Source organism: Cydia splendana, chromosome 8 (genome assembly GCF_910591565.1).
Source record: "Cydia splendana chromosome 8, ilCydSple1.2, whole genome shotgun sequence".
In the NCBI taxonomy this organism is placed as follows: Eukaryota; Metazoa; Arthropoda; class Insecta; order Lepidoptera; family Tortricidae; genus Cydia; species Cydia splendana.
Window position 1 is genome coordinate 11,397,493 of NC_085967.1, and position 20,486 is coordinate 11,417,978.

A 20,486-nucleotide genomic window follows, 5' to 3' on the forward strand; every position below is an offset into this window, starting at 1 on the left:
GTTTATTTTAATCTCTATGATTTCTATGATGACTTGAATTCAGGGGAGGGACAGTCGTATATAGAGCACTTTATTCGAAAAAATAGCGACATCTATATTACTTAACGCTAAACTTTTTTTTACTTTTACTTTTTACTTTTACTTTTTTTAATATGGCTTCACTTAATTCGTCAGAACTTCTTAAAAGTCTTGTATCTAAGGCATGGATCAAACAAAAAAACATCTGTTAGAGTTAGAACAGATTATTTATGGACATCGTTGCCATGGAGGCGATTGTCACAAAAAACAACTTTGTCAAATAAAACTCAAAATATTATAACACCCCATTTATTAATTATATTAATACGGGTCACTCACGGAAGATTTGTTATTAAAACACCCCATTTATTGTCTGTACTACGACATAATTCAGATAAATAAAAATACTTTCAGTTTTACAATGTAAAACTAAACAAAAAAAAACAAACAAAAAAAACAAAAAAAAAACAAAGAAAAAGAAACAAAGTTTTCATACGCCATCACAGTTGCTGAGAACTTTATTACCAAAAAATTTAGAAAAATTATGGCGGGTAGATTCACAACCTGCTGCGTGTAATTGTGTTTCGTGGTCAATTGTGTGTTATTCCAGCCGTGTATGATAGGTAATTTATTTACATCAACAGTCAAGTTAAAAGTATCTAATCTGTTTTCGTGTATTAATAAATATCCTGAAGCCTTTCTTCAAAGTCAACGTTTTTTACGTTCGCAACATACTTAGACGCTATTTATGCCTCTCCCCCCTGATATTGACGTTGATATTTCTGGTTAAGAATTACAGATGGCACTTCAAAATGGATGCAAAGTTCCACGAGAGGGCTCTCTTTGTCCTATGAATTATACATACTACTCTTTGCTTAAATCTATCAGTCAAGGGCTCCACAGACCTTGCAATAAATCCAGGCGATTTTGATCCATTGCAGCCTATAGTGCGACATGAAATAGTAGAAATTGAATAAAATGGAACTCAAAAATGTCCATACTAAATTGTTGCCATGTGTAAGCATTTTACGTCAAAAATGTGACAGTTACGTAGAAAGTGGTGCTCTCATTTATTTTCTACTATTTTATGACGCACTATACGATACCTAAGTAGGTGCAACAAAGTCAATCGCTCTATAATAATTTTTGGTTAACTGCGAGTTCTCAGTTCGGGGCGAACTACTAGTTTAGTCTTGCTGAATTGATGATCTCTCACCTACTACTAACTATTTGGTGCAGAAAAATATATGGGTATTTGTAACATTAATTATAGGTCTCTTAATCGTTTAGACTTTAGAGTATATGGATGACGCCATATTTGGATGTTTGAAATATTCATCAACGTTTTTAGGATTCCCTAGCTGAAAAGGGAAAAAACGGAACCCTAGGATCACTCTGTTGTCCGTCCGTCTGTCCGTCCGTCCGTCTGGATGTATCGTGTGGATGTATCGAGTAATGTAAACCATATACTCAGCTAGGTATATGGTCCCTTGAAGTTGTGAAAAAATCAAACTTCTAAAGTAAGTCAAGGGAATCAAAATTGATAGGTTCTTCCCGTTGACCTAGAACTATGAAATTTGGCAAGTAATATCGCCTTACACCACAAATACAGGGACAAATCTGAAAACTGTAAATTTGTAAAAATAAATTAGTTAATTTTGTACGGAACCCTCGGTGGGCGTATCCGACTCGCACTTGGTCTGTTTTTTGAACGAGTACCTATGCGAACAAACACATCAAAGAGTAATTAACTGTAGTTAATGTAAGTATATAAGTACATAGATAGAGCCATAATCTGTGCGGATTACTACACGCATATTCTGATTTAGAAAGAGTAAAGTAACGTGAATGTAATAAATATTTTTTCTACTCGTTGAATTTAATGGTTATAAATGTTATAATATGTAGGTATATTATGACTTCGTATATGTACCAAACTGCATGTAACCGCATACTTTTCACCATGGGCTCCCGACACAACTAAATATAATGACTTCTTACGAAACGCTTTAATCAACTGTAATGAATTCGACCAATCACGTGTCGCCGCGGTCAAGAGGAATAAATCAAAATACATATAAAACACAAGACATCAACGCGCTCCTATTTAAAGAATAAGAAGTTCGTTGATGTCTTTTGTACTATCTTTTTATCGTTTGCATTAGTTTTCTAATTTCTTTTAATTATTTTGATTTAATAAAGTATTGTTTTTGTTGACTCGTAGAAAAAGTATTGTATACAATATTGATATAATCAAGCTTTTCGAACTCGTACCTCACTTAGGCTACTCAGCAAGCTCCATGGGCTAATAAGCGTGGTACTCGATTGAAAAGCTCTCTATTATATCAGCTAATATCACAATTAGGTAGGTACATACGTACATGTATAAAATACTAGGTATAACCTAAAATGCCTAAATAGTAAAGTATATTTCAAACCGCTGTGCTGTAAAAACTCTTTCTAATTTTATTCCTACCTTACGCAATTTATATACCTTTTCTGAGTAAAGCAATTTTTTTTCTTATAGGTACTTACATCTTGATATCGTCATATACCTATCCATGATGGTTACACCTGCTGAATTACGTGCACCTTTGAATTAATTTTATTGCACTTTTGTCATCCCATTGTGTAAGATGGGCATGCGTGCGTCCATATAGGTATGCCCGACGTCTATACCTACATAATGCATGCTCGTTTTATGATAGCTCCTATTATGTTACGTGCTTTCACTCACCCTGCAATCCCTGCATAAATTATACTTAGCAATATGTAAGACTGTAAGTCCTAACCTAGTCGAAAGAAAAAAAGAAATGTTTAATTTACCTACTTTCTTGCGGCTGTGTTAAAGTTACTTACCTATTGTCGTAGGTAGAGTTTCGTTGCTTTAAAGTACGTAGTTAGTAAAAATTACTAACTCAGTGACAATATTACTGAATAGGCAACATAACAAGTTCTAGTAATTAAAACTCTGTGTGTACGTGACATTACGGACTTGGTAAAAGTGAATAGGTACATTGTCAGCTTTTGCTACTGTCCGCAGAACCGTCCACGGCCTACTAGGGGCTGGAAACGCTTGTTGCGACACTTGCCTGTACACGCGGTGGGAAATTCTATTCTTACGTCCCTACAAGGCACTAACGGCATACACTATTCTATTATACCTAGTTAGAAATCAGAACGTTATTTCGTAATAATAGCGTGGTACAATTATGGACCATTTCTTTAGACGGTTTACGGCCGCAGTGCCGTAATTTGAACGAATACGTCTATCCGTTTATGCCTATTGAGTAACATCTCTTAATCCGTCTGACCCATACGTAGCGAATACTTTTTATGGCTGATTGATTTGTAATAATTATTAGGTTCGTATCTTCTGCTGTCGGTTCTTTATATCGGTGGCGCATTCGTGAACCCATTGAAATATATGTAACTTGTCCATGACCGACTTGCTTGATGGACACAAACTTACTTATTTTATACAGGTATTAGGTATTACCTTGCATTAATATCATGGTATGTATGTACCACCTAGATCAGCGGTCGGCAACCAGCGGCCCGCGAGCCTCCCTGGCTATTTTGTATGTAATATTGACAAATGACAATGTCTGATAAAGTCATAAATATTAACAAAGTGCCGCCCGCGTCCACTTCGTTAACTGCTATGTGGCCCTTGGCTGCTAAAAGGTTGCCGACCGCTGACCTAGATCATCGGTTCTCAAACCCTTTTGGAAAGCGCAATTTTTGACGGAGTCTCAAATTAAAAATTTTCGTTCATCACTGTGGATCAGATAGAGAGCTGGTTTTTTAGGGTTTCGTAGTCACCTAGAAACCCTTATAATTTCGCCATGTCTGTCTGTCTGTCTGTCCGAGGCTTTGCTCCGTGTTCGTTAGTGCTAGAAAGCTGTAATTTGGCATGGATATATAAATCATGCATTGCGACAGAACGGTAAAATAAAAAGTATAAAAAGTATTTTTTTAGGGTACCTCCCATACAAAAAGTTTTTTATTTATTTATTTATGCTTAGTTCCAATAGTGTGGGGTATCATTGAATAGGTCTTTCAAAAAGAATAAGGGTCTCCTAAAACCATTTTCTGATATAGTTAATATTTTCAGAAATATGCGCTCCGAAAGAAAAAAAATACCTATTTGTCCCCCCACCCCTAAGTTTTGAACCACGGGTCCAAAGAAATATAAAAAAAGGTGAAACAAGAGCTTAATAAATAATTTCAATGAAAACTATAGCGAACATGATCGGTCTAGTCGTTTTTGAGTTATTGCAAAAAATCTTCTTTTCTTGGTAAAAAGCCGTAAGTTCAAAGCGCTGCAAAGGTACTCTCTCTTATGATACTTACCTACTAATAGCCCCCGTTTGGCCTATTTTGACAGAATACTCAGAATAGTAACTAGGAAACCCTACATTGAGGTTGGCCCGACATGCTCTTGGCCGATTATTTCTTATTAACTTATTACTAGTAGTTCGCCCCGAACTGAGAACTCGCGGTTTGCCAAAAATTATATAGAGCGATTGACTTTGTTGCACCTACTTACTCGTATAGTTCGACATAAAACAGTAGAAAATAATTTTCAAGAAAAAAAAACCTTCTATGGGGGCCGGTAAAAGATTATTGTACATAGATGGTGCACTATGTAGAAAAGGAGGTAAAACCACCCACTTTTCTAGTAGGTAGCATTTCGTTTCTGTAAGGGTCGCAGTTTTAGCCTCACGAACACACTTTTCTGATAGCAGTTCGGTTCTGTGAGGATTGCAGTTCGAACCTAACCAAAACCACTTTTCTAATAGCATTTTGTTTCTGTAAGGCTCGCAGTTCTAACCTAACCTAACCCACTTTTTTTCGGTTCTGTGAGGATCGCAGTTCAAACCTAACCTAACCCACTTAACGGCGCGTGCGGTGCGGTGTACGGGGGTTTGAGCGGGAGGGGCTAGTAAGTTTAGCATCATTATACTTTATACCTACATTTTATGGTAGGTAATCATAGTGGTTTATTTAGCTTAGGTATCAGTGGTTTTCCAGGTTAAGGTCCGGTCCGGGTCCGAGTCCGGGTCCGGGTCCAGTTCCGGGTCCAGGACCAGGTCCAGGTCGAGGTTCAGATCTAGGTCTTGGTCCAGGTCCAAGTCCAGGTCCAAGTCCGGATCCAGGTCCGGGTTCAGATCCAGATAAGAGCCCGGATCCGGGTCAGGTCTGGCTCCAGGGCCAGCTTCGTCATAATCGAAATTCGCAATCGCCAAACATGTAGTCATTGAAGAGTTCTGTTCTGATCATCATCAGCAGTTCCACTTCATCAAATGCGACAGTTTTTAATGTAAAATTCTTGATTTTCTAATGAAAATACACAAATCTCTATATGCATGCCCTTAAGATTTGAGGAGTTCCCTCGATTCCTCATGGATACCATAATCAGACCTCGAGCTTGACAAAAATGTGGCTTAAAAACTTAACTTGCTTAACAAACATAACGAAGAGGACAAATCGCCAAACGTGAACTATGCGTCGTTGAAGAGTTCCGTTCTGATTATCATCAGCAGTTTCACTTCATCAAATGCGACAGTTTTTAATGAAAATGCTTGATTTTCTGATGAAAATACAAAAATCTCTATACGCATGCATTTAAGATTTGAGGAATTCCCTCGATTCCTCGTGGATCCCATCATCAGAACTCGAGCTTAACAAAAATGTGGCTTAAAAACTTAACTTGCTTAACAAACATAACGAAGAGGACAAATCGCCAAACGTGAACTATGCTTCGTTGAAGAGTTCCGTTCTGATCATCATCAGCAGTTCCACTTCATCAAATGTCACTTTTTTGAATGTATACTCTTGATTTGTTGATAAAACACATAAATCACTATATGTATGCCTTTAAGATTTGAGGAGTTCCCTCGATTCCTCATGGATCCCATCATCAGAACTGGGTTTTTAATAAAAACGGGACCAATCTGTATGCATATGTACATACAATCAAAAAAAGAATTTTCAAATTCGGTCCAGTAATGACGGAGATACGGAGTGTCAAACATTAAAAAAAATCACAATCGAATCTCCTCCTTTTGACATTTGGAAGTCGGTTACTAAATGAGGGCGCCACTTTCTAGGTAGCTGTCACATTTTTGACGTTAAATGCTTACACATGGCAACAATTTATAGTCTGTCAAGCCATTTCCGTCAGTAGAAAAAAGCGGCTAAAAATTTAGGCGCGAAGGGTTATCGTCCCATAGACAATTTGAATATCGCGCCTTTTTCTACTGACAAACTTGTTTGACCGACTATAGTATGGAAATTTTAGAGTTCCATTTAATTTCATTTCTACTATTTTATGTCCCACTATAGGCGGCAATGGATCAAAAATCGCGTGGATATATTACAAGGTCTGTGGAGCCCTTAACTGATACTGTATCTGTGGTAAGCCGAAATATTTCCTGTCAAATGTCAAATACCTATATTATGTTTATTTTTATCTTGCTAATTATTTCAAAATGGTAAATTTAAAAACGATATTATAAAAGTGCAAGCCGAGCACTTTCATTTGATACCAAACTCGACCATACTTTCTTGCAAAAAGATGACCAGAATAGCAAGATCCCTCACAAATAGCTTTTTAGCCTTCTAAGCTCTTCTAGCTCAATAACCCCTTGATTGAGCCTGCTCATAATTTAATGACTAAAATATAATGCCCTCAACTACACGTTTACCCAATTTCATTTAAATTAGAACAAATTTACTTTAGTTCTTGAGTATCAAACTATCCTCTGATAGTTCAGCTTAAAAACATCGAAATGCCGGGACGTGCCCCTAGCCAGCCGCGTGTCCCAAGTCGAATGTAAGAACTTCGTTCGCTTCGCTCGCTCGTTCGATTACAAGTATTCTCGCCCCAACGGAGACTTCGCGGACCCCTAGGGGTCCGCGGAGTCTGCTCCGCGGACCCCTAGGGCTCCGCAAAGTCTCCGTCTTGAGAATGGCTGACCTAGTTAGTTTCGTCTACTTCAACATATTTCTAAAACGCTTTTGGTTCTGTGATATGAGATAAACAATTTTTTTTAAATATATTACTATACTTTTATTCGTTGCTTAAACGTAAATTGCGATAGCTATTTACCTAACTTGTACGTGGCGCATGTAAACTATCATTTATTTCAAGTTTAACGCATTTGAATACGTACGTACACTAACACCCTAAAATCATGTCACGTAAATGTTTCGGCATGGGGTATTACGTAACTAACTATTACTGTCACTATCCTACGCCATTGAATATGTATGGCATACCAAAATTGATCCCTTGTTTGGCCAACGCTTCTGTTGCAAAATTCCTATCGAATGTATGGAGTGAGTTTCTCTTGTTTGTTTCTGTTTGAATCACTCAAAATATTTTTATTACCTATGCTATTGCAGTAATGATTGTACCGGGTTGTTCTATGTAAGTTGTTACATGGTTATCTCATATCATAAATTATGTAAGAATGTTAAATATTTCGTAGACCTTATTCAGCAAGGTAGTACTTTACCATCATTATCGTAAAAACGATCTGGCCGCGTAGCCAAAATGCGAATCGCTTACGCTCCGTAGCGATCGAAACGCAACTGTCACTGTCGCACTAATAAGGAAGAGTGATAGAGAGACACAAAGCGTCTCGTTGTCGAAGCGATAGCGTTTGTAACCTTGGCTAGGCATGCTGATGCGTGCGGGTTAATGCATATAATACCTCTATAGCTGAACAAAAGCGTCTTCACCTATATTTCTCGTAATCGTAATACTATATTTTGTAATATTAGTAAGCAAGTAGTCTAAGATAATATTGCTTTCAACAATTACTTTGATTACTTACAGGCCTATTCGGATTTCGAGATAATCACAAGATCTTGAAACGATTTAGAGATCAACTAGATCTACATTAGATATCACCTAGATGTGACTTGGATATCTAAGTCATAACTTGTCGAAATCGTTCAAGAGGACCTCCAGAATCGCGGAAACGTCAAATTTGACATATCTATGTTACAAATATCTTCAAATTATCCGTATCGTAACTTGTTGAAGTCTAGTAGAAATCTAATTCATTTTCCGAATCGAGCCGTTAGACAACATTAAAAATAGTAGGTACCTATTAGTGATTTTGTTATATCTGACCATACTCTGATTCTGCCATAGAAAACATTGACATGATTCGCCTTAATGTATGAGACAGCAGATTTTTTGGTATCATTGTACGGTCATGGTCAGTATGCCTAGCACAGGAGGGGCGCGACATTAGGTATCTTGCTCGCGAGTTAGACTACTTAGACTTGGTACCCGCCTTTTTCTAACTGTATTAATTGAAGAGGAACGGGTAGTCTATCTCGCGGGCGAGGTACTGTCGCGCCATTCCTGTGCTAGCCCGGCAAACATAACAAAATCACCCTGTATACATATTATATACTGTACAACTATTTTGATATACATACTTACTGATAGACGAAAAGTTATGATTATCAATTTATCAGTAATAATTCTACTTCACTCATAGGTTCTGATATTTCGTCGATATTTTTCTTTCTGTTTATAATAATCATATAGAACATACCTATATTATATTACGTTAGTCATAAAGAGAACGGTTACCTACCATCAGAGAGCGCAAGTGCCGGAGCGTATACAGCCACTGCCGTGTAGAGTATCATCTGTAACATATACAGGGCGCTCGCGAACACGCGGATCGACTTGCAGAACCGCACTTCCTGGAAATAATTAAGTGAACTGTGACAGAAAATAATTACGTATATGCTTAATCGGAATCGAAAGACACAACTTTTTCCTCTGATTTTAAATGCACTCAACAGACAATAAGATAAATCACAATCCCGTTTGGTTACCGTTTGGATACTTCAATTAATCCAGTAAATATACCTAAGTACCTACTTATTTAGCATATTGGTATTTACTTAGGTGATCAATAATCAAAGTCGTAGCGTATAACGTCTATTTAAAAGGTATGAAATTTGTAAAAAACTGTGTCAAGCTTGTAACATTTAAATAGGTAGGTACTATTAAAAAAACATTGAAGTATTTACCAAGTACTCGTAACAAGAAGTCAAACGCAGTCTCATGAACACCGGCAGGTAAAGTTGGCTTGTGATGGGCGCCACTAGTATGAAGCAAACGCAAATCATCCAAAATTGAGCACCTCCGATATACATCTCCGCTGGGTTTCCTAATAACTCTATAGCTGTTATGAAACTGAAATTAATTAATGTTTGTTTTACTAGTTGATTATTGAAAGGCAGATAAAACGTAAAATCGTACCATAAAGATTAAGCGTTAATTTGATTCACCTTGCAGCAAGACTTAAGGCCATTGGAAATGTGCCCATTGAGGAACCTCCGAGTAAAAAGTCGTCACTGGTTGTCTGTTTTTCTCCAAAATATCCGTAAAAGACGCCAATCGCGCAGGACACGATCAGCATGGTAGCAAGGACGCTGTAGTCCTCCCAATGGAACAGCTGGCTGATCGAAGTCTCATTTTGAACACTTATTGTTCTATTTGCAGAGACTGTATTCGGCGTCGCTAACGTAAAAGTACCATAGCAGCATACTATTAACAATGTAGAGATCTGAAAACAAATATTTCGTCTCATAAGGAAATACATAACTATACATAATACAGATATATCGGAGCGGCCAAGGTGCTCACAAATATCGGAACACGCCTCTATTGTCAGGGCGTTAGAGCGCGTGTTCAGGTATTGTGAACACCTTGGCCGCTCCGATATATCTGATGGCGACTGTACTTAGTGTCGAAATACCTATATAATTGTTGAGGGCGCATTTTTTAGGAATCTTAATAGAGTTAGATCGAGAAAAGTCTGCAGCGATTTTGCACGCAGTGCAAGTGTTATTTTAAACGTCAAACTTGTATGAAATTATGACGTATAACAATAACACTTGCACTGCGTGGGCTATCAAAATTGCTGCAGACTTTTCATGGTCTAACTCTAGTTGTGAAATAATTATTTTAGGAGCGTTTTCAAATTAGCCTCCGTACCTGGCATCATCTATTAACCAAAGCGCATTCGTATCAACCACGTTGTAAAACATTAAGCGTAATTGCATAATCGGCGAGTGGGCGACAGCCGTTCAATGAAATAATTTTCGCCGGATCGATTTACACTGCCACAAGTTGTTTTTCAATTATTGCGGAAAATATAAAAAAACGTGACAGTAGAGTATACTGAAGTATGGTCTGTATCTTTAGGTAATTAAAAACCGGGCAAGTGCGAGTCGGACTCGCGCACGAAGGGTTCCGTAACATAATGCAAATAACGGCAAAAAAAAAACGGTCACCCATCCAAGTACTGACCCCGCCCGACGTTGCTTAACTTCGGTCAAAAATCACGTTTAAATATTTGTATGGGAGCCCCACTTAAATCTTTATTTTATTCTGGTTTTAGTATTTGTTATTATAGCGGCAACAAAAATACATCATCTGTGAAAATTTGAAAATATCACGGTTTGTGAGATAGCCTGGTGACAGACGGACGGACGGACGGACAGCGGAGTCTTAGTAATAGGGTCCCGTTTTACCCTTTGGGTACGGAACCCTAAAAAGAGTAAACAAAATAAAATGGCTTCTTAATTAAGCCAGTTGAGGGTAGGTGAAAACATTACATGATCAAATAATGTAGGTTAAAGTCAGGTCGTTCAGTGACAGATCCAGGTGGTTTTGGTATTTGGTTGGTTAATCAATAAATGTTATATTTTCCCGAAACTGTACAAATTATTTGTTTACTTTTATTTAAGTACAGTCAAGTGTAAAAATATGGGTGCACAAATCATCTCAAAAATATGTCCCATAGCTCTTATGTCAGCGAATTAAGAACTATGGGACATATTTTTGAGTAAGTTGTCTACACGCATATTTTACACTTGACTGTACCTAAAGATACAGAGTATAGGTACCCACTTAACTTATAATAACATAAATGAAAATTACTACAAAGTTTTTAATTAAAGTACCCTTATGGATGAATGAATTTAACCAACACGTGAGTCGCACGCTGTAATTTTCTTAGTCATATGAAACGATAACAATAACGTAGAGCGTAGCGAAATAATCCGGTTGTGATCTGGCCGAAGCTCCCACGAACCGGATGGTTCCGGAAAGCTTAACTACGTTGTGTCCTACACTCACGCATGGACATTCCTCAAGGGTGATGGTGACGTAGCGTGCCTACATTCCAAACAATTAGGATTATTTTCTTTCGTCATCTAAGCTCGAACATTTTCTATGTATATTATTATTCACTTTGACAGCTGGAGTTGGTCAACAAGTAACGATAATTAAGCAACTGCAAGTACCTACTGCAACTTTTACAGCTACATAGATATTTACTTTATAATATGGTCACATTGGTCACGATACAAACCTATCAAAATAATCAGTTAGTACGAGCTCTACCTTCTAAAGTTTGATCTTATGCATACTATCCATATAATATACAATATAGCCAAAAATGTCGCCGTGGGGTAGGTATAGGTGATAAGACTGTTTATATCTGATCTGAAAGGGTCTATATTAATTCGCATAACGTAATACTCCTAATTCAAATTGGCATAACGCATATTACGCATAACTTTTAAATCACATAACATTATTCTGCATAACTAAGTCCGCATAATGTTAATGCGCATAACGTATATTGTTATAACGATTACTTGGGATAGATGTAATAAGCATAATGGTACTTTGCATAATTATTAAATGGTATAAAAATAAAAAGAAGAAAACAAAACGTTACGTAACCAAAAAGCAGTTCTATTTACCAGTAGGTACTGACAGATGTAATTTTGATTGTGTATATTGTTTTATTTATATAATTAGATCTGAGGGGTTAATCGGAATTTCGTTATCTGCCTCTCTAACTCTTGCATATTCGAACGATAGAGTGGCAGATAACGAAATTTCGATTTTCGGGTTTCGCTGCAGGCATCGAATGTGAAAATTTATTGGGCTGTTAGAAAAAAATACCTAACATCGAACTGGATATAACCTAACCGAGTTGGTTTTGCCCGGAACCATCTAATTCGCTTGCCTTATAAAATTATGCTACTTAATTTTGTGTCAATTAAAGTTATAGTTAAAAATGTTATGCCTATTTAAATTATGCGAATTCATTGTTATGCGCAATAAGTGTTATTATACCTCTTCAATGTTATGCACAATTATGTTATGCCAAATCTTTTATGCGAATTCATATTATGACAATTAATGTTAGGCGTATTAAAGGGCACCCGATCTGAAAAGATTGATCTGAAAGATTGACATGCCTACGAGAAGGTTTTTGTTATTGTTTGTGCAGTGTAGAGTCGCATATCATATTAAATACAGTAAGTAAGTAAGTAATGATAAGAAAATACGAAGTGAATTTTGGGGAACGGATACCGGCGGCTAATAAAGTTGGATACAAAAGCAAGCAAGAAGCGTAACAAAACGCTAACCACAATAATATAATGATGACAGACATAGAATTTTAGTATTGTAATTTATATACAATGGCCGTTTGAATAGGAATGAAACACACAAAGTGGGACACCCTACATTGGTGGTTTTGAGATTTCAATTTTGTAAGGTATGGAAGGTAAAGGTATAGGTAACTCTATACTCTATGATGGTAGGTAAGATGGGGTAAGACTATCACTTGTATGGAATCCTCATACTATTTGTCTTGCTCCAAGCAAAATAAACTATGTTAGTCGTACCTTACCTTAATCAACTTAATTACTTAGGTTGCCTGCCGATGCCGGTAAGTGATCAACTGATCATTTGGAAGTCATTTAGGCTGGCTGTTCGCTATTTAAAATAAATATGCAGGACAGCACTATTAAGCATTTATATAACTAGATTTATACAATATTTGCCCATAAAGGGTGTTATTTCATACGTCTGTTCGTAGAGAAATACCTAGAGGCGAGGGAGTAAACAGTTTAGTTTAACCCTGTATAAACAGTTAACTCTGAGTTAGTAGGCTAACAAGTGGCCCTAAGCAAGTATTAAGTTTATAAAACGGTCATTCTTGTCATGGTCCAGTTGTGATAATAATGGGTTCCATTACTTCCATTAGGAATTATGGCAACTCCTCAAAATTTGATGGCTTCAGATCCAGACCTTTAAACATGAAACGTAGGTACCCGAAGCGCGAAAGTTTTAGTGACATGTCTGTTTGGTCAGGCAGGAACGAAGTCTTGCAGAATGCTGCGTCACTCATAACAAAAATTTAAAACTAAGTAAAGAAACCCTTTTTAACAAAATGTCTGAGGAGTTGTAACAAATGTTGGTAGATTATCATCATCACATCTCGAAGGGGCGTGTGTCCACGACCTGCGTCGCGTGACTGGGTAAGGTAGGCATCAGTCAAAGGTTAATCGTGATTTAACTAATTAACGAAGGCAGGTATGTTTGAAAAATCGTCTAATTACCATCGGACGGCCTGCGAGTAGGAATCATTCCTTCACCTTCACTTACTTAATTGCCGTTTTGAAATAGCCGATGTGCAACATTTAAAAACTTTTTTAGGTCAACTCGAAAATAAGTACCTACTCAATGGGTTTTTATAATGCCTGGTCCGTCCGACATATTTATAGTATTTCTGTTTACTTGTAGGCCTGTACAAACGACTATATATAATTTTATTAATTAATTAAAATCTCATTAAAATAGTTACACTTTAGACCGGGAGGGAATAAAATACACAATACAGCGGTGTTTGTTTAATGCCGTTGATGTTAAATTCGCGGGCTATGTATTTTATTTACCATACCACATGAAGACCATTTCAGATTTCCAAATTTATAATTTAACTTTTTAATGTTAACTAAGTCTTTTAACTATCGTGCGTGCATGCTAGAATCTCTATTACATATGCCTATGCCTTATCTATGATGCCTTAAAATGTATCTTATTCTCGTTGGTCTTCAGGAATTCTTCATTGGCTACTTTTAGTGTTTTTTTTAACAAGCTTTTATTAGGTCGATTATATAACTAACTTGTAATGGAATCTAAGGTAACTAATTTAACCATCTTCCAAGGATCGTAGCGTCATGAAAATTGGCAGCTGTATGTAGTTCTGATGACAATACAATAATATGGTACTGTCGAACTGATCTGATGATGGAGACAGGAGGTGGCCATAGGAACTCTGTGATGAAACAACGCAACCTAATTGTGTTAGGGGTTTTTAGAATTGTCTCGATGAGTATTAGTTGTCTGTCGTATGAAAACAGTCAGCGATAAAAGGTTGTACCAAAAATGAAATTTTTGCCAATAACTTATTTAACAATGTTAATAACTGTATATGACCTTTTACAAATACATGCATTTCTATATAGCAAATGAATAAAAATGTTGACACTTACCACAGTTTTGTATGGAAGAATTGCATTATTGAAATATGTTACTTTTCGTTTTTCCATTTCTGCGGCGCTACAGTTTCAAGAGCTGTTTTAATCACAATGAGTCGGTAACAAAGCGGGACCGTTTTGTTTACATGCGTTGATGATGATGATCTCGTGATTGATGTGCCACTGCCGGGTCCCGGACGCACTGTGAGCCAGGACTAGCCGTGATAGTTGCCGACCATGCACACCAATCAATGGTAATTAACTCGCCATGAAGATGGCTCAGTTCGTTAACCGAAGTGTATCACACATCGATACGTTGGTTTTCGTCCAATTTCCTTTTGTGCTAGAGTTCTTCAGGTATAAATGTTTAGCCAATTTTACAGCGATGTAGGTGCCGTTTTGAGTTTATTAAACACCGATAAGAACCAAAGCGGTAATAAAACGAATACGACTACGCAAAGCGGTCGTTTTTAGTCCTAATATTAAAGTTCTCCCGACCGACCACATTAGAAATGCCTCAACTTGGTGTCATAAATTCCTTCAATATCCATTTTTGGTGGAATTAATTTCCAATTAAAAGTAAGATATTGTTCTGTGGTGTTTATATTACGCGAATCAAGTTTTTTATCAACCCATTCCATCTTTCAGTAGTTGTACGAGTAGGTAGAGATAGCTATGATACTGACGAACAATGTTGCACTAAAAGTTCACTTTATCACTGGTTGTATCAATGAAGTAGGTAATTTTTATTCTTGTAAGGTATCTATTTCTAACTCAGATCATTTCTAACGTGTTGCCGTGTAACATGCTCGGCAAAACGTGTTATCAATCGATCACAAACAATACTAACCAATATCCTATGTTATAGGAATGTATTGTTAGGTAAGTATGTATTTTTGATGTAGCATATCAAAGTATTCGTTACACTAACTTACGCAATAGTTACTTAGGTACTTACTCCTACAAGATATTGAAATAAATTCTTTGCTGAATGGTCGTAGAAATATATTTGATATAAAAATTAACTTTCCTAGGAACGTAATCAGCTTAATCCCTAAGTACTTAATTAGTACTTATAGGGTGTCCCTAGCCATTGGACAAAGCCGAAAAGTACATATGCATTAGGGTATTTAGAACCAGTATACAAAGTATCATAACAATTGGTGATGGCCGGTTACGAATAAATTAACAAATTACGATTTTATTACTTTGGAGCAAGCTGTATGTGTAAAGGCCCCAGTACACAATGGGCCATCGCCGGCCACTCCATGGGACGCATTTATGCGTTAGAGGGAGCTAGTGATATTGCTATCTCATTCTACCGCATGGCTGCCTCCCTTGGAGTGGCCGGCGATGGCCCATTGTGTACTGGGGCCTTTAGTAGCTCCTGAGGTAATAAATAGTATGAAACCTTCTTCGACCGTTTTGATTATCTTTTTACAAGCTTTTATTTAGTTTCACCTGACCGTTGTCTGTCTGTCTGTAATCAAATCTTGCAAGTTAAATTTCATCCACTTCTCGGTTTCCGATTGAGCTGAAATTTTGCATGCATGTATAAATCGGATGACAATGCAATATTATGGTACCATCGAGCTGATCTGATGATGGAGACCGGAGGTGGCCATAGGAACTCTGTGATAAAACAACGAAACTTAATTGTGTTTGGGGTTTTTAGAATTGTCTCGATGAGTATTAGTTGCCTGTGGAAAAAAAAGTACAGTCGGCGATAAAAGCTTGTATCAAAAATGAATTTTTTGCCAAAAACTTATTTCATTCATTCATTCTTTTAAAATTATGGCTTCAGCCCATTGGGGCTATTTCGCCAGTATCAAGGTCGTAGTAGCAGGGTAATACGATTGAAATTGTACGATTAGTACAAGACAGTGTACGGTGATTTAGCTCTTGTAAAGCGATAGCGGGCTTTACAAGAAACACGTGGACAACCGGCCGTTGACTCCAAAATGATGGTTAAACGTGCTTCAAGATTAATTCTCCATTCACTGCACACTACCACATTAGGTTACTGTATAATAGGCTATCGATATTACACTTTAAACAATATTAATGAGCAAAAAACAAAGCAATTAATCACGACGCGTGACCATGAAGACTCGAACCGGAAGTAAAAAAAAACTTATTTATTTATGACATTCATAAGATTCTGACTTTTGACAAATGTCATCATTGCCGCATATTTTCAAACAAATTGTCAAAAGCACTGCCAATGATTAATACAGTATGTTTATTTTTGTTGTCGATTATTGGAAATAACTTTTGTTTAATAATTTATTTTTTTATCTTTTGTTCTAATTAAAAAAATATTACCGTTAGAGCATTTCTTAGAAGTAACCCTACGTGGGATTTCAGGGTTTGTCCAATGGCTAAGGTCACGCTGTATATATACAGGGCGTCCCACGGCTGTGCCACATGGAGGGAAAGTACCCTGAATATTGTAGATGGGACATTTTACTGAAAGAAGACATTATGTTAATTTAAAAAACAACTTTAACTGCATTCATAGATTTTTAAATAATTACGTGGTTGAATCGGGAATCGAACCCGCTACACGAGAAAATAAAAATACCCTGTGTAGCTTTATCATACCGATCGAAAGGCTTCACCATAAGGATTATTTTTTGCTAAATAACATAGTGTCAGAAATAAATAAAAGACCATTAATTTTAACATATGATGTGAAATTTTGTTCAGAATAATGAAAAGCTGACATTGCCGTAAAGACATACAACTGACATTATCATTTTAAAGTAAGTACCAATTACCTGCTATAACGTGGCTATAACTAATCAATCAGTACCCACTTGAGAAGTACGCATACTATTATCGACAGGGAGCGAAATAATCAAAGGAGTGCGAATGTGTACCTATTCAACAGAATAGGACTCATTTTTAACATTTGATAAATTAAATTGATTAATTTTGAATTAAAAATGTTAATATTCATGGTCTTCCTTTTATTCCTGACACTATGTTATTTAGCAAAAAAATAATCCTTATGATGAAGCCTTTCGATCGGTATGGTAAACCTACAGGGTAATTTTATTTCTCGTGTAGCGGGTTCGATTCCCGGTTCAACCATGTAATTATTTAAAAATCTATGAATGCAGTTTAAATTGTTTTTGAAGTGAAAACTTCTTTAGCGGCGCTGAGCACTTTTTGAGGTGGCGTAAAAATAATAAACTCGTAACGTAACGTAACGTAACGTAACGTAACGTAACGTAACATAACGTAACGTAACGTAACGCTGACGTCATGTGTCACGGACAATGTTATTCACCAAAGAACTTTAGTCATAACGTATCATAATCAGGTCAATTATTTAAAACTGGACTTTTATATTAAGCAATAAAGCTCAATATTCTAATCTTGAACGGGTTGAAATACGAGGATCTCACAGTTACATATTCTACCTTTATATCCCTCAAATATAATTCAATAAAGCTACATCTTGATGAAATCGCTAATAAAAGTGAACTCTAGTACCGGTTAATAAAACTCAAAATATCATGACCAAATATATTTAGATGCGAGGTCTGCAAGGTAACCTTACAATTTCTATTCGAATTTTAAACAATTAATTTTCACTTCAAAAATAGTTGTCATTGACAATAAAATTGATTGTAATGTCACCTGTCGACAATGTCAGTGTCACGTGTTTCTATAAATAATATCGTCTGGAATGGAAACTTCGTTTATTTTGAATCCCTAAATCATTAATTTCAAAATACCTCTACGCTATAAATTTGTGAAAGCTGATTCCAGAAATCTGCCTAAGTTATATAATATAACTTAGTTTTATTGGAGTATGTATCCATATAGCATCCAACTCCAACCATAATTTGCTGAAATCAGGGGAGCAAAAATACAAATGTAAGTTACCTACATCATATATATTTTAACTGATTCGATTTGTAAGAAGATTAGATTCATAAAATCGTTACAAGCGTCCATTGCTAAAGGTAGCTCAGCACCCAGCGGGTACTTTCTACCCGCTTGTCACCATTGTTTGGATATTGTACTATACTACTATATTAGGATCATGCCAATTATGCTAATGACTAAGAAATAAACTATCAATAAACTCTAAAACTATAAATTACAACTAAACCCAAACTAACCTATAAAAACTAATCAAATAACCCACCCCGCATCGCCCCCGGCGCAAAGGTGCCCATCACACTTGCTGCGTTACCGCGTTGAACCGCGATGGACAACCTCTGCGCTAGGAACGATCCGGAGCGGGGGTCGAGACCCCTCTGCTGCAGGCGACGCCCCAGCTCCCCGAGAAAAGTTTTCGCCTCCGCGCACCAACACCCAGATGTCTCCACAGCCAAGGGGACGAACAAGTAGTTCGTTAGCCCCGAGTACTTGTCCCTTTTTAGGGACGCCGCCTGCTCAGCGGCTGCACCTGCCGACCGCACAGTGCGGCCAAGGTGCGTGGCGGCAAATGTGCTGACGCAGGTGGCGTCCCACAAAAGGCACTTTCCTTTCTCCCACGGCACCAGAGTCAAACCGTCCGGCCTTTTGCCATCTGACCGACTAAGGCCCGGCGGCTCCAGCACACACGGGACGTTGGCTGACACCAGCGCCCTTCGAACAATGTCGTTCAACGCGTGGTGGCGTGGAAACCTCCCCGCGCATCGGCAACAGCTCAAAGCGTGGTGCCCGTTGCTCTCCACCATGGACCCGCAGAGTTTATTCTTAGTTCTTAAGTGAAATTGACATTAATGTAATTCTCGCTTATTAATTAAATGTAAAGTGTAGTATGTAGGTACAAATTGAATAGTCTAAAGCAAATAAATAATGTAATAGGAATATAATAAATAAACTTTTATTATGCTAATTATATCCTATTATTTCAGGTCATCGAAATAGACGAAAGAAAACGACCTACGAAACCAGCTGTTGATAATAACACGACTAAGAAGGCGAAAGGTGAAGGAAAAGGGAAGGGAACAGGAAAAAACCAAAAGAAGATATAATTTGTTCACATTTCAACAATGAAAACAATTCTTACCTAAAACTTCGGAAAACAATTTTTCATATGATTAGTTACCAAGTCTAAAGCTGTGCCAAATAAAACTATAATAAGTAATTTATATTTGATTAATAAATAACACTGACCCCATTTTAAATATCCGTTTTTTTTACTACCTTAACCTTAACCTTAGCGTCTCCGTCTTATCCCCATCTCCCCTATGCATATATTTCCTGAATAATAAAAAAGTAGGTAAACAAAAACATGTTTTATTATTCACAACTCTTTATTAACTTTACTTCAGGGACCGGAACCGGTTACCTTAACCGGGGTTTTTCATAGGGTTATTTTAGAAGTGGTTATAAAAACCCCTACCATAACGGTAACCGTCTGATAAGATAACACTTTGATTCGGTAACCGTATCAGATCGAGTTAACCTCTGTTACCGGTAACCGAAATAAAAACCCAGTCAATTCAGTTACCTCATTATAAGGTTATTAACCAGTTCAAACGATTGTAATCTTTACGCACACTTAAATTCAACTTATTATTGAATAACCGAGGTTGGCATGGGCGGTCTATGAAGCCTCCAGCACAAACAAGTTTTTTGCCATTCCTTTGTTTATCTTTATACCTACCTGTGTGGTGTGTTCTTATTATAAATCTTATTATATTATAAATAAAATAATTAAAATAAATAAAGTAAATAAAATAACTAAAATAAATAAAATATTTAAAATAAATAAAGGGTCCAGTCTGAAAACCAGCGCTAGGCCCTCTGCTTGGAGTGCTTGGCATATGCTGAGATTGGAGCCCATTGCCCAATCATTCGTATATTATTATAATTACCTATCTTTCTAATTAATTTGTACCTATTTTAGTATTTAAGTTTTATATATTGTACTTAGTTGATAAGGTATTTTTTGTGGCAATAAATATTTTTCTGATTCTGATTCTGATTCTAAAGTATGTAAGGTAAATGAAATAAATATTTAAATAAAATAAATAAAATAATAAATTATTTATTTTTTAGTAAATAAATTAGATTAAATATATAAATTAAATTAATTAAATACATTC

The 20,486-nt window shown here is 36.7% G+C and overlaps 1 protein-coding gene across 1 annotated transcript in view; it reads right to left on the reverse strand.

The window, feature by feature from the left end:
- LOC134793135 (sodium-coupled monocarboxylate transporter 1-like) overlaps positions 1-15,112 on the reverse strand; it is a 60,987-nt gene extending 45,875 nt beyond the window's left edge. The window contains exons 1-4 of the mRNA XM_063764703.1: positions 14,425-15,112; positions 9,349-9,626; positions 9,088-9,253; positions 8,643-8,754 (exon numbers count right to left, since the gene is read on the reverse strand). Coding sequence (XP_063620773.1) covers positions 8,643-8,754; positions 9,088-9,253; positions 9,349-9,626; positions 14,425-14,481 — 613 coding nt within the window. The 5' untranslated portion in view covers positions 14,482-15,112. The remainder of the gene's footprint in view (positions 1-8,642; positions 8,755-9,087; positions 9,254-9,348; positions 9,627-14,424) is intronic.
- Positions 15,113-20,486: the final 5,374 nt, after the last annotated feature.